The sequence below is a fragment of the Monodon monoceros genome, unplaced genomic scaffold (assembly GCF_005190385.1).
Source record: "Monodon monoceros isolate NGI ecotype Baffin Bay Population unplaced genomic scaffold, NGI_Narwhal_1 Super_Scaffold_22, whole genome shotgun sequence".
Classification (NCBI taxonomy): Eukaryota; Metazoa; Chordata; class Mammalia; order Artiodactyla; family Monodontidae; genus Monodon; species Monodon monoceros.
The window spans coordinates 29,014,819-29,031,092 of NW_021703779.1; the positions used below are offsets into that span (position 1 = coordinate 29,014,819).

The 16,274-nt window shown below is 36.0% G+C and overlaps 1 protein-coding gene across 1 annotated transcript in view; it reads right to left on the reverse strand.

Annotated features, from left to right (window-relative positions):
• Positions 1-16,274, reverse strand: part of DMD (dystrophin) — a 2,107,962-nt gene that overhangs the window by 1,500,339 nt on the left and 591,349 nt on the right. The window contains exon 13 of the mRNA XM_029240038.1: positions 5,282-5,401. Within this exon, the coding sequence (XP_029095871.1) occupies positions 5,282-5,401 (120 nt within the window). The remainder of the gene's footprint in view (positions 1-5,281; positions 5,402-16,274) is intronic.

Here is a 16,274-nt window from a genome sequence, read left to right on the forward strand (position 1 = left end):
CCAAACTTTCTGACTCTGAAAGTTGAATAAAGGAATCCAATCATTTTCAGTCCAATAAGAAGGCTCACCTTATCCATAGACATCCCACGAGAGGCTTTGCATAACACATCAGGGAAATCAAAACATTTTATATTTATTCCATTCCACTGGGTCAACCAACTTAATATAGCCACCAAAGAATTTATCTTGATAATGCCACATAATATTTGCACAAATTGTTTAATGTCATTTGATATCCAGTTGGTTTTCATGTCTTGATTTTAGTGAATGTATCTTAGCTCTTAAGAGACCTTTCTAGTCTTTGAAGATTATTCCTTTATTCAATAAAGTTTATTAACTTCATCAGATGAGTAAGAAACTACATGTGTGCAAAGCCTTATGTTTAATAATCTGCTCTAAAAGTGTATTTTCCAGGTTACTCTTCTTCAAAAGAGGATGCTTGTATGTATCCATTCTTTTGATATACCTTTAATTCTCCAAAATTTTAGACAGTAACGTTAAGAGTAACCATTCAACAAAATAATCCAAACACTTTTTCTATGCCAGAAACTCTCACGGGGCTGTGGCCTTAGACACCTTTAATACATCTAGTTGGACTCTCAAATGTTAACTTATATAGAAGAACACATCTAAAAATGGGATTTTAATAGCTCTACCTTTTATTTGGAAAATGTTTTAATTAGAGCATCTTCTGTAAGAGCTATGGGCCTAACCAGGTTCTTTTTTTTTTTTTTTTTTTTTTTTTACTAGAAACAGCTATCTCCCTAGAACAACAGGCTTTCTTTATGTTCTATAGTCTTTTTCAGTTTCCAATGCGAAAGGCCAATAGGACCTGTGTGTCTCCAAAACACCTCCCTTATCTTGTTTTAGTTTTTGCTCAAATGCCCCCTTCTCAACATAGTTTTCCCTTGACCACTTCATGTAAAACTGCTTCCTTCTCCAGTCTATGTTTTCCTTATAGTTCTTAGCACCTTTTTCATACCATAAAGCTTGCTTATTTATTCAAATGCTTGCTTCAAATGTAAGCTTCATAGAGGAACAATTTACATTTTGTCCATACTTAACCTCAAAGCTTAGACTTTTGGCTGGCACCTAGTAGGCACTCAATACATATTTGTCAAATGAATGAATAAATATGGTCCTTCTATCTGGAACACTTTCCTGTTCTTTACTGTTGCCTAATTAATTTCTACTAAATCTTCAGATCTCACTTAAGGCCACGTAGGTAGGCCTTTCCTTACCTTCTAGAGAAAGGTGAGTCATCTAGTAATACATATATCTATCACATTGAACTCATCATGGCCAGATATTTACACTTAATTGCATTTAATTAGTGCAGGTCCAGGAGGGCAGGTGCCATGACTGTTGCCCCCACCCATCCCCACCATGGAAGTCCCAGCCGCCATCCTGGCACACAGCTGCTACTCAATACATGATTGTTGACTGAAGAATTATGGTAGAGTTTAGTATCACACACTAATTCTAGCTATCCACCAAGCCACCGCTAGCACCACTCTTCTGAACCTCAATCTGTAGCTAAACTGGCCCTTTTTCAGTCCCTTGAGGGTGCTATGCTCACTTGATACACTGTTTCCCCTTCCTGGAAACTGCATGTACCTCCACCAATCCCCTTATATACACACTTCATACAGTTCCCTCCAATGTGTCCTTTAGATCAGAGTTTAAACATTACTTTACTAGGAAATCATTTCATGCCTTCAAGCTTCAGCTTAAGTCAGACTAATTTTTTGTCACAAAACTTGTTCCTTTCCTTCATAGAAATAAGTTACGTTCATTTTAAATATTTGCTCATTTTTGTAAATATTTCATTAGTGCTTATTTCCTCTGTTAGATTGCAAGTACCAAGAGAGCAACTGCCATGCCTACCATGGCGACCATGGGTGACAAGGAATCAGCATTTGAATTCAAAGAGGGAGCCTGAGAAATGGCTACCACTGTTTTGAGGTTCCAAGGAAGGCAGCATGCTCACAAATTACTCATTTCTGACCCAGGAAGGTAGAACAAATTCTCTTTTTGTTCACTGTTTTACCTCTGCTACCCAGCATAATCCCTATGACATAGTAAGAACATTACAAGTACTCATAGAAAAAAATGAAAGAGGCATGGTAATACATTCCATGACTGAAGACTCCACATAAATTATGCAACTTAGTTTTTTAGCCAAGCTATTTCTCAACAAAATTAGTTAACTGGCATCACTGCTTACAAATCAGGTTCTCTGTGTACTGATATCATAGAAACCTCTAAAGTTAAGGACAAGTTTCTGACCTGTGGTGACATTGCTGAGGGACAAGCTGAACCTCTGAGAGAATCAAATTAATTTACAAGAGACTGTACTTTTCAGAATATTATCCTTCATAAGTCATGCCATCTTTCAGAATCCCTAAGCATATGTTCTGACCTTTCTTTTTCTTCAAACCTTTTAAAAAGACGACTTCTAGAAGTCTTTTAAAGTTAGGGAAAATCTAACTTATAATAGAGTTCAAAGAACTAAGTCAATACATGTAAAGATATTCCATGAGGAGTATTTTTAGAGTTCTAACTCAAGATGGTAAGAACATGTCTCTCTCTCTCTCTGTTACTGAATTAAATCAAAGACTATCTTTCCTAGTTTTCCCCTATCTATACCTCTTTACTAAAGACAACTGGGTATCCATTTTGAGGCTCTGGTACTTCAGCAAATTGGAGAGAAATGGATTAAGGCATTGTGGTGACATGGGAGGCCATGGAGGAGAAAGAAGGTGTGGGGTAAGCGTTCAACACTAACAGGTCTTCAGGAATCAGCTATGGATGACCAGACCCTGCTTCAACAAAAGCTCTAAAGCATTCTTCTCAGGTTCCTGCCAGTTTTTTTTCCTCCTTTTGTGTTGAGTCCATATACCTTTTTCTCTTTCCTAAAATTCTTCCTATTACTTCTAATAGAATTCCTCAGGGCCCAGTATGAAACATGATAGCTCAGTCTCTGAAGCATACAAGGAATTCTTGTCACATGCAGAGGATATTTGGGTTGCTGTTTAAGTGACTCCTCTAATGTATTTGTTTATCTGTCTTTTTATTCTTTATTATTTCTTCTCTCCTCTTTTTCTACCAACTTCTCTACCTCTTCTCTTTCTTTATAAAAATTAAACTAGTTAAGACAACATTATATTACTTGTAAAGAACCTAAGAAAGAATCATCAAAATTCCAAAGTCAAATGAGAGCCCAGCATTCCAGGGCAATTCCAACTAATAGTTAAATAAGGCATAGAATTCAAGCATGGATTCCTCTGGGACTGATAGAATAGGAAGAAAGAAAGGCTAAAGTGGGGGCCTTCTCACCACTTAAGTCCTTTAACTCTGCTCTTTTAGACACTAATCTAGATTATCTAAAAGTCAGGTAACAGTAACAGAAATGAGGGTTCAAAAGAGGAAAGGGGGTTGAGGGGAAAAGAGGAGGCTGGGAGGCTACGGTCAACACTAATTAAGGGGGGAGGCAATCATATACAAATGTGGACTGAGTTTGTGTGAACTGGGAATAGCCAATACATGTGCAGCTATCTTAGTAGATGTTTCTGGGTCAAAGAAATAAAGACATAAAATAAGGTAAAAAATGAAAGCAAATAGGATAATAAATATAGAAAAGCTTAGGGCCACCACTCTTAATTCATCCTACCTAAGATCTAACCCAGTCACCATCTGTGAATGCTATAGACTGTTTTTCAAGGTGGCCTAGTCCCACAGGCATCACCTTGGAAATAATTATATTCTAAAGCTAGTTGTATTAGGTCTTGTGGTGCCAAAGTGACTGTTTTTCAGTTGTTATTTTAACTGGAAGTACTCTATGACTTAGAAAAGTCTCTGCCTTAATTTTTTTTAACCAGTCACCCTTCTAAACTCTGCCTCCCAGCTTTCTTTTATCTTTTCTGAACATTTCTAAGAAACACTGAATATTAGATTTTTACCCATCTGTAAATAGTCACAACACTATTGTATCAGAACTATGGAATTCCGTAAAATGGGTGTAGCAGTGGCCTGTAAGTCCTTTAGCCAGTCGTGTGCGTGTGTCTGTGTACAACAAATCTGATCATATATGCAATGATACATTATAATATTGGGTGTCATAAACCTTTTCAGATCTGTAATCCCTGCAATTTCATTGAAACATAAGCAATTAACATGAATCACTAGTATATATTAAGTGCTCAACTGTAGCAGTTCAACAGTTTCGCCTTTTTCATTTAATGATGGAAAGTGAGATAATATTGTTGGAGATTGGCAGTCTAAAACAGTAACCTTAGGAAACGACATTTCACTGGGATAAAGAAAACACAATTCACACAAAAAGAGAAAAAAACAGAGATAAGGCTTTTTTATAGGTTAGGTAAGAGAAACTAGGTTTAGAAAAACCTTGGGCTTATAAAGCTATTTAAACCCACGTTGATTGGATCCTCAGACGTGTTAGACTATTGGCTCCTAACTATCACAAAGGAAAGGCAAGCATGTAGTGGGTACAATGAATGCCTCAAATATAATCTGTGGTTGGGTAAATATGTGAATGTATGTGTCACATTCAGAACAATAAACTGTTGTTATTTTCCCTTAATGTTGATGCTTTGGTATATGTATATGTGCTTTGCTGAAATTAAAAAAAAAAAAACTTATAACAAAACTTTATCATTTCCAGTTAGGAAGTAAATATGAAAATATCCACATTATCCTTTATTAATATATACTAGTTATATTTCCAAGGACACAATTACTATGAGTCAGATTGAATGAGGGATTGAAAGGCTAAGTATCTCCTACAACAAAACTTCCATGGCTTAAGCATCCTGCTATGTCCTCATCGAGACTACAGCTGAAGGCTTCCAGGAAAAAATATACTGAAGGTGTTAAATTTTTTCTTATTTAACTGAATGTGATCCTTTTTGTGTTTTCTTACCTTTGTCCTCTCTTAGACTGTAGGTTTGAAGAGAGCATAAATAATATTCCTCTGACGAGTTATCTAATGCATGCTATTCAACTATAATTAAAAAACAGATCTGCATTTATGTATTTCCCCAAAGGCCAGGAAGCTAGTGTGAGCAAACAGTATATAACGAAAAGGAAATATGCACAAACATCCCACAAATGGGACGTAATTTGAATTAGTTTAAATGAATACATTGCATTCTAAATATCTGTAATATACAAACTACATTTTAAATTTTCTAAATATTTTCTGAATTGCAATTAATTATTTTGAATGACATATTTAGTGTATTAAAGAAAATACTCTGACCTTAAGTTGTTTTTCCAAAGCAGCAGTTGCATGATCGCCACTAGATTCATCAACCACCACCACCATGTGCGTGAGAGAATTCACCCTGACTTGTTCCTGTTCCAGGTCTTCTTGAAGCACCTGAAAGATAAGTTTTTTTAAAAAGGAAATTAAAATAATAGTCTCCTGCTCTGTATGCCAGAAACATTTCTTCCCAAATGAGTGTGATTTATTTCTGCCATGTTTTGGGTAATACAGTTTTTTATTAGACTGGAATCATTTCAAGCAAGTTTTTTGCTATGGTGCTCAGCAAAATTTGCACGTTTTTGTCAATTGAATGTGAAAGTATATAGAGAGAAAGCATCTGTTGAGAAAGGCATACTAAGATATGCTGCCCGTTACCCCACTTCCTCTCACTTTTTCAAGGACTTTTCTCCTAAAATACCTGGCCGCCTCAACCATCTGCAATGTCTTCTTCTCTACAGTTCTCCATTATCAACCAAAACAAAACAAAACAAAACTCTTGACCCAAAAAACCCCTCCCGCTACTGCCTCATTATGTGTTCCTCTTCACTAAAACATATTTTATTTTCTACATTACTCTTTCTATTTCCTTACCCTACTATTTTCCCTTTACCCACTATCCCATTAAAACATCTCTTGTAAAGGGTGCCATCAACCTCCAGGTTCCCAAATCCAATAGCCATTTTTTGATAGCATCTTACTTGACATTTTGATTACTAACCTAATTAACCACTCCTTCATTCTTGATCCTCTCTTCTCTCTTCCTGAGCTTCATGTACCACCCTTGCCTGATTATCCTCCTACCTCACTAACAACTGCTTTTTAGCTCCTTTGCTGGTTGGTTCCTTCTCCTCTGCTCAACTATAAATCAGATGACATTCCTCTGGATAAAAACCAATGGAGTCCCATCACACTAAGAGGAAAAATCCAAATCCTTGAACCTGAAATCCTTATATGATCTAGCACCTTCCTGCCTCTCTAATCTAACTGCATACCATTCTTGCCCTCTGACACTATGTTTCAGTCATACTTGTCTTCTCTCTCTTCCACACTGTGTCAAGCTATTTGCTCTACCCCAATTGCTCTTCCTCTGTATCTTTAAATAATCTCTCATTCTTATCATTCAGGACTCAGTTTAAGTGTCACCTGCGCAGAGACGCTTTTCATGAAGATGCTATCTAAATTTGCTTCTTAGTTACTATTTCTATAACTTTTTAAACATAACATTTTCACACTCAGATTTTTCTTATGTATTAGTTTAGTCATTTGTTGTTTGTCTTTACTTACTGGAATATAAGATCCACTAAAACAGAGATGCCCCCTGTCCTTCTCACTACATATTCCAAGCAACTAAAGATAAACAAACTCTTGTTAAATGAATAGCACCATGTGGAGGGGTGAGGGCAATATTCACAGGTGAGTTTGACCCTTCCTGACTGCATAAAGATTACAATCTAATGGGTGAGATTCTTTTTTTTAAGTGTAATTACAATTATACTATCAAGCACATATAACCCAAAACAGTATTCCAATCTTTTAAAAATCACAGTGTATAGATTTTTTGTAAAGATAAACAGGAATAAACAGAGGAATAAACAGACAGTAAAGAGAGGAGGACTAAACAGAGGAGGCTGCTCTAGATCCAAGACACCCTGCTTGGGAGATCCAGTTCCTCCAGGACCTTATCACACTACACTAATTATTACCTGGAAATCCCTAAATGAGTATGTAAAATTCCTGGTCATCTAGTCTGCCTCTTAGAACATGTTATTATATAATACAAGGATGAAGAAGCAAGTTTGGGACAAAGCCTGTTACTTTCTAGAAAACCTGGAATCCTTACTTGTGAAACAATGATGCCTGGCACCTATCAGACTAGCTCTTAGTTATTCGAACCCTGTGGCAGGAGTAAGGGAACCTATTAGAATTAGCTACATCACAAACTCAAATGTTTGAGCATTTTTATCCTAGGACTTTTACTTTTCAAGTCTCAACATTTTAGAGCACTATATAAAATCACTTACTTTTACTTCCTCTCTCCAGACTTTCACAGTACATTTTCAAGTGAAGCAATTTAAAATAAAATGACTATGCACCTATTTTGTGTGTGGAGTCTATACTGCCTATCACACCTTTGACATTCCAGAGCTTACACTGGTTAATAAAACTCTTTCTGCCATGAGGCTCAAAATGGAAACATTAACATTCAGAGTTGCCCTTGAAAGTCATGTTAAGTCTGTGCTTTCTGAGTTATATAAGCTAGGACTGGGAACATTTCAAATGTGTCAGCAGGAATTTTAAAAATAATAATTAAAGTAATATCTTGGTGGCCAATATATCATAAATTGGTTTAATTTGGCCAATTCTTTTTTCCTATCACTCAAGTATGAGAGTATATTTAATTACATATATTAAAGACAATTAGGAAATAATGCTATACTATTCACATTTTTTACATTTTTATTGTTTTCATATTTTTTAGTAAAGGAAACAGAAAATCATTGTTTGAGCCATGAGGTACTTATTTTGAAACTCAGGTTGCATCTTTCTAAAGCATATGTGATCAAATATACTAGTTATTTTCTCCAGTACTTAGATTTCTGATTTTGTTTTGCTTATCTATTTGTTCTATAATCAGAAATTATATTCTTACCATAGTGATCAAGGGTTTACATGTTATGCTTTTGCTGACGTGCTAACACAAAGTACCACTAAAGCTGGTTGTGAGTTAATAGCTTTAAAATCAAACATGAGAACCATCTGAACTTACACTCAGTAGAGGTAAATAAAGGAATATGGGAAAGGTTCTCAACAGTGGATGAAAATCTCGAAGAAGGCATAGCACTGCAGTAAATTAGCATATACTCTATTTGATTTAAGTCATTTCCAGTATCTCCTTTTCTCTTCCATGACTTTTTCAAATTATATCGTTTCTTCTACTCCTAATCAGGGATTAAAACAGAAAAGCTTAAAATGACCTTTCTAAGCATACTCAATAGCTGCGAGAGAGAGCTATTGCAGCACCGTAACCAGCTCCAAAAAGAAATATTAATGAATATCACGGTATTAGCTAATCCCCTTATTATTTGCCAAAGACAAAAGACTATAAAATATCCAACGTCCAGAATTCATTTTTTTAAAATGAAGTTGATTCTTAGAATTAGCAAAAATGCCATCCAGAAAATGGTTAGTTTAAAAAGTTAAAACTTTCTGTCAACCTATGTATCCATGAATAAGGGCCTTGATCATTGGTATAAAGTACACCCTCCTGCTTCCCTCTTTGAGAAAACATGGATTCTCAAGGCAACTAATTTTTAAAGTACATTAAAGTTTTAAAAGCTATTTTACAATTAATTTTTAATTAAGTATTTACTTCTTATGGATTTGAATTTCTCATAGCTGGATTTATACAATGGAGGTTTACAGTTGATTTGCTAATTAAACTGAAATATGAGCCAAATTATTCCAAATACAGATGTATTCCCAGAGAAATACACTAAAACTTTTGCCTATCAGAAGAGAATGTCTTCAGGTTAAAATACTGTAATATATGATTGTTAAAGTCTGTTTTTCTTTATTAAAAGAATATAAATTATTTACACAGAGATACCTACTAGGTATTTTATTATGTATTTCTTGCCAGTATTTTTCTTAGACTAATGCATTTGTTACACTTACCAAATTTAAAGAAAATCTGTCATGCTCCTAATTAAATTTCTATACCATTATTAGATACAAATGTCAGCAATGTTTGTTTTCTAATGTCAACTAACAATCCTTTTTTTCCTTATGACAAGAAAAAAGGCCAACAGTGAAATTTAACATTAAAAATGCTTAGATTTGACCAACTTAGATTTTGTTATACCTCTGTATAACAAATAATTCTATTTCTTATAAATTATTCTCTAGTTAAAGAATCTGACCAAATTTGTTGTTCCCTTAGTACATATTCACATCTTATGATTTAAATATGACTTTTCTCTATTTCCTTCAAATGTTTCAGTGGTACCGAATTCTTGCTCTGACCCATGACAAGTTGGTCTTCAAAACCTGGCTTAGGACAACCACTGAAGAGCCACTTCAATGTTTACTTCAGACTTATGCTATTTTATCCTTTCTTAGCATACATGTGAAATACTGTTTGGAAAATAAAGGCATGGAAATATGTAAGGCTAGGGAATTATTAGATTTGACACTTAGAGGTGAAGAACAAAAATTAATAGAAAGGTAGAGTAATAGAAAACAAAAACAAGGTTGGATCTCCAGTAAGTTCTATAGGAGGTTATACAATACTTCCCTTGGTCAGAGTATATGCTCAACAACATGAAACAGGAAAGGACTGTGGTTGCCTATATGCATAGTTTATTACTACTTCTACTTCAGTGATTAACCAACAGGAAATTACCAACACTTGCAGGTCCTACACACACACACACACACACACACACACACACACACACACACACACAGAAACAACACAGATCATGGATTATGCATGGATTCTAAGGCCATCTATTCCCACATATCACTTTAAATTAATATAATTAAAATATGCTTAGTAAACTATTAAGTTTAAGTGATTTATAGTTTTTAGCTTAGCCAAATAAATGTACAAAAAAGGAAAGACTGATGAGAACAAAACTTGAATTGAATATAAAATGTGCAAAAATCTTAAGAAACCAGAAGAGTTTCTACAAACATGGGATAAGTCTAACATTTAGGAAAGTACTATCTTAGAAAATCCAGCTCGGGAACCAAAAAATCCCTAGATACTCATGAACAGTTAGCTAATGCAATACATCTGGGTGTGAATTGATTTTATTTTCAAATAAAAGCATCCCAGGCAAATCAGAAAACTTTATGATTTCTTAGGAAATGATGGGGGGTAGGCAGTATATCATTCTCGTTACTTTTTCTCTTATGGTCATTTTTACGTCCTTATTTCCATCACCTCTGCACTGGGCTAGGCTCTGTATTCCTTATTCTATCTACTCCCTGAATGAAATGATCTGGAAATGACTTGCCATTTTATTTTCAGTCCAATATTCACTTTACTAAGCCTGACTGGTCACAGTACTGTCTAGTTCCCCATGAGGATCTATTTACAGTATGTACTTTTGTTATAAATTTGCTAAATATTTTAAATAGGCTTCCTCAACAGGCTCTCCTAGAAGAGCTTTTATTTTGATACCCACTTACTTAAACATTCTTGCATAGTTATCTTAGTCTTTATAGCAAACCCATTTTTTTAACCTTTTTGTTAAAAATAAATGTTTATGTTTCTACTAAATCCTAAGCTACCAAAGGGGGGGGCCCCTAAAGACCATTTCTATGATGTTTTAAAGATTTATAAAGCACCCAATGCTTACCAATCCCAGGAAGGGGGCTCAGTAAATGTGGAAAACTGTTTTAAAAACAGAGCTGACCATTAATGTACCCCTACATCTTTCCAAATATAAGTAGAAAAGGACATAGTATGGAAGACAGAGTGACAAAAATATGTGCATGTTTAAAGGTGTGGGATCTAACATCAGATTTTCTGAGTTTGATTCCTGCATGTATTGTTAACCAGCTATGTGACCTTGTGAAAGTTTCCAACCACGCCAAGCCTCAGCTTCCTAATTTTCAAAACTGGGATAGGGCTTCCCTGGTGGCGCAGTGGTTGGGAGTCCGCCTGCCGATGCAGGGGACACAGGTTCGTGCCCTGGTCCGGGAGGATCCCACATGCCGCGGAGCAGTTGGGCCCGTGGGCCATGGCTGCTGGGCCTGCACGTCCGGAGCCTGTGCTCCGCGGCGGGAGAGGCCACAACAGTGAGGGGCCTGCATACCGCAAAAAAAAACAAAAAAAACTGGGATAATAAGAGTACCTACTTCATTAGATGGTTAGGAAGAATGAATAAGCTACAACTGGTTAGCACCTTGCCTGGTACACAATAAATACTAACAGCTAGTTAGTTCTAAAAACTCATATTTAGGCACATTCAGAACAAAGACTTTAAACCATACTGCAAGAACCCAATATTCACTTAATTTACCCTCATCTTATTCATGCTGTCATCATCCTCCAATAAGCATTCTATGTACAGAAATAGAATGTGGTTTTGGAAATCCAGGAAAAGAAGGGCTGAAGTTACAGTAAAGCTTTAGGATCTGAAGAAATATATAATACATTTTAAATCCTTAAATAAGACTTTAACTTCCAAATTATTTACATGAGATTAACAACAGTAGCTTTAAACTAATTGATCAAGTGGTCTCATACTTTGCTGAAAAATTACCATGGTCAGACGAGCTATTTCATGGAGTGAGGAAATATTTCATGAGTGACAGATCCTAATCATTGAATAATAGCCCTCAATTCTCCTAACTTTCCTCCTCCCTCTACAGTCCATGCATGCATGCATCTATCCATACATCCTACATACAGTTATACCATTGAAATCAGAAATTAAAGTGAACACCAAGAAAATCTAATAAATAATTACAAAACGTCATTAGCCTGAAAATAATTCTTGAAAAAGAAGAGAACAGGATTATTAGGAGAGAGGGCTAGGGTGGAAGGTTTCAAGTGTACCACAGAGGAAGTTATCTGCATTGACTGGCTAGTATGTAGATGTAACATTCAATTCTACTGATTATCTTCCAGTTCAAACATTACCGCCATTCTCATGATGAGCCCATTTTCTTTAATGTTCCCTTTCTAGTCCCTTTTTCCATAATTTTAAAGAAAGAGCTTCAGGATTAATGTTGAAAAACCACTTCCTTAAGCATCTTGACTCTGAGCATTTCATACACAGCCACTACTAATGTGTTCTCTTTCCCTACTGCGTATTCTAAGTTTGAGGACTTGTATGCACCCAGTCTCTCCATCTTTTCCATCTAGATATTCCCAAGCCTGAGGGACCGAGTGCCATACTTCTCTAATCTCTTTGCTACTCTCTGCATTTGCTCTAGCGTCTAGGATCGCCACTGCAATCAAAGTTACTGGAATCTCAGAACAGACGAAAAGAGTCTGGGTTCAAAGGCAGACAGGTCAAGATGACAAGCTCAAGTCTATGAAGTACTATTTAAGTTACCTTAGGCAACTCAACCTCTCTGAATACATTTATTTATCTACAAATTAGGGATTTAAATCCCTCCAGGACAGGTTTAGTACTGGAGTGAAATGAGATTGTACATTAGAATCAGTGACTGCAGTACTTAGTAGAATTGACAGGTAGTGAAGTAATGCTTATTTTCTTCTATTTCTGACATCATCGCCTTATCATTTTGTTCTTACACTAAGATGCATGGAAATAGCTCCTCTGGGCATCAGTATTTATTCCCAATACCCTTGATAATTATATTATGTATCTTTAATTACTAAATATTCTCAGTGTGCTGAAACTATAGAACATCATGTAAAAATATGTGCTTCAGTAGTTTTCTCATTCTCACTAGATATGACCTAGATCTTTGTTAATGGAATATTAAATATTATCCAGTATAAATTATCTGAAAAATGTAGTTCCACTGAGTAACAGAGTACTACCAGTTGTACTACTAGAAATCACTCTGCTCATAACAGAAATATTAAACATAAAATGATAGTATACTGTAGCTAACAATTTTATATTCCTTAGAAATATACATAATGAAATATTCAACATTACTTTTACATGAAATTAGATTTATGGTCATGCATTTTGTTATAAGATACATGAACTTATTTTTCAAGAAAAAATATTTTCTTAAAATTCATATTATCATATCAGTTGTGGCTTTCTTGTGAAGAATTTTCCCCTAAAATGCATTCTAAAATGTATTATATACTTAAATAATTCCTTTACATTATTAATGTTGCATTACCTATGGAAGGGAACTGAAATTAATTTGTATTGGTTCAGGAAAATAAAGATAATTTAGCTGAGACCAACTCAATTAAGTGAGAGATAGGGTCTTTTTCTTTCCTTCTTGCTTTACCCTCCCCAGAGGGCAGAAACTTCTAATAAATAAGCATTATAGGAGAAATTAAGTATAAAAAATAAGCTGGGTATCTCTAAGACGAGGGGGTCTTGGATAATTACATTTTGGTAGATGCACTGATGTACTTTAAAACAGGGCTGGGGCTTCCCTGGTGGTGCAGTGGTTGGGAGTCCGCCTGCCGGTGCAGGGGACACGGGTTCGTGCCCCGGTCCGGGAGGATCCCACATGGCGCGGAGCGGCTGGGCCCGTGAGCCATGGCCGCTGAGCCTGCGCGTCCGGAGCCTGTGCTCCGCGGCGGGAGAGGCCGCAGCGGTGAGAGGCCCGCGTACCGCAAAAACAAAAAACAAAAACAGGGCTGTAACATTTTGAGCCATGTTACTGAATCAGTGCTCAGTAGTTTCTAATTAGTCACCTGTTAGCTGGAATCAGTTGATCTGTGAAAATAAGGACATGGGTATGGATTGCATTATTATTTTTTAATTAAATTAAATTAATGGCATTATCTATTATGAGAAGTTACCCTTGGAATTGCTGCTTTTTTATAGTATGTTGATGGGAAATTAGATGTCTTCTCAACTAGATTAAAAAAAATTAAAACTGAGTATCATGCATACACTACTCTGTAGACCATAAAGCGTAATGTTGTCCCTTTTTACATTAACTTGCCACTCCTTTATGCCAAAAGAATTTTATTACCATACAAATCAACTTTGCTTGAGTAAAAGTCATGTCTTATATAATAATAACAGCTAAGATAATTTATATAATTCTGGGTATCAAGTATTATTCTAAGTGCTTTTATGCAATTATGTAGTATATATTTTTACAACCCTATAAGATAGGTATCATCATCATCATCATCACCACCCTGATTTCATACTTGGGGAAACTGAGGCACAAAATGCTTAAGTAACTTTTGCAAAGTCATTCAGCTCACAAGTGATAGAGCTATATTTTGAACCCAGGCAGTCTGGCTTCAGAATCTGTGATATACTGCCTCTCATATAAGAGATATTAATATAGCTCATATAAGCATAAGAGATAGATACATGTTTCTTATAACTCATAAGGCACATGAATAGAAACTTAAAAGCTCCTGTGTTTAAGTGTATGCGTTTGTGTGTGTACTCAGTCGAGTATCAGGTTTTACCCCTCTAGTGATACTCCAATTCAACCTATTACATTTGAAAAACTACTATCACAATGCTTGCTTTAAAAAACACACACACAATAGTTAGGTCCTCCTATATGCTCTTACTGTTTGAAAATAATGTTAACAATGGTATGTCTTAGTGACAAATGCTAATCAAAAAAATTGTGTTTAATATAAGGTTTTGAGTGTTAACAGGAAGTTCAAGTTACTTTTATCTAAATGGCTTAGTTTCTTTATATACTACATTTTTTTCTTATTTTTCTATCATGAATCTTTCCTATTTGGATATTCTCTCTTGAAATCTGTTCATCATAATGCTGTCTATTGATATGATCATGCCATCTCCCACCTAGAGGATGCGTGCTTTTCTCCCATGGTTCTTATTCACTGCCCCTTGAAGGTCAAGTAAGGTCCATATGGAAACCAAAGAAAGAGACAGAATAACATTTCTAGGCCTTCTCTCTCCTTTCTAAGTAAAAATCTCGGAAGAAAGGTTACATTGTAAGCCCAGCTTAAAGGGGCAAGAAAGACCTGATCAAGCCTAAGACTGAGGCCATAAGGGCAAAAAAGAGTCCTTATAATTTATAGGAAGTTCAACCTAACTCACAAGTTCAACTTAACTCACACAAATTTAAAAACAAAGCTGTAGGATTACAGACATTATAGTTTCTTTGGCTGGTCCACTGTGCACATATTCCTCATGAACTGGCCATGTGTGGTAGGTAGCCAGCTGAGGATTTCATTCCATTGAATGGTTTTCCATTTCCGCATAACCAAGGCTCACATGCTTGATTTCTACAAACACAAGTATGACTGCTGGTAGCATCTTCTGTGACATTTATAAAAAGATGCCAGGGTTATAACCATTAAGATATCTGAACAGAGAATGAAACAGGGAGAGAGGAATGAAAAAAAGCCAGAGTTAGTGAGAGGGCACCAGAGATAATATCTCCATGTAAGTTGCTTTAAAGATGTGTTCCTGGGGCTTCCCTGGTGGCGCAGTGGTTGAGAGTCCGCCTGCCGATGCAGGGGACGCGGGTTCGTGCCCCGGTTCAGGAAGATCCCACATGCCACGGAGCGGCTGGGCCCGTGAGCCATGGCCGCTGAGCCTGCGCGTCTGGAGCCTGTGCTCCGCAATGGGAGAGGCCACAGCAGTGAGAGGCCCGCGTACCACAAAAAAAAAAAAAAAAAGATGTGTTCCTTCTTCACCTATATGAGTTGTTTTCTTGACCCAACTCACAAGTTTTATTTTACTGTTTATTTTAATTGTAAGTTTCATGTCTCTGTCAGAGTGGAAGCAATGATGAAGCTTCTGTGTGTGATAGAAGTAGTCAGAACTATTTAAAGCATTTGATCCAAAAACCATTTACTGAGCATCAGTTATGTGCTAAATACTTGGCTAGACATTGGGGAAACACATAAGAGGCCTCTCTGGTTCTCTGGCTGTAGCATAGTATATATGTATATTTTTTTTTTTACCAATTATATTGTTTACCTTTACTGCCATAGCCATCAAACATTCATTAAGCACTTACGCGGGGAAAAACAAGGAAATAAAATGGAATTTCATAGCAGTAACTAATAACATGTACTTTTAATCTTGCTAAAGATGTAAGAGAGCTTATTAGTCACTAAAAGCACTACTTGATTCTATGGCATTCTCAGGCTTTCCAGAATCACTCATGCTCCTCCCGATTACTGCATTTCTATCTTAGTATTGCCTATTTTTTAAAAATCCAACTTTGGCCTCCCAATTGCCCAGTCTCAGAAACTATTATTTTGAACTCTGTGATAATTCCCTAAATCTAGTCTCTTTGGTTCTGCTGTTGATTTTCAAAACATTTTTTAAACAATTTTCATTGACATTGCTCT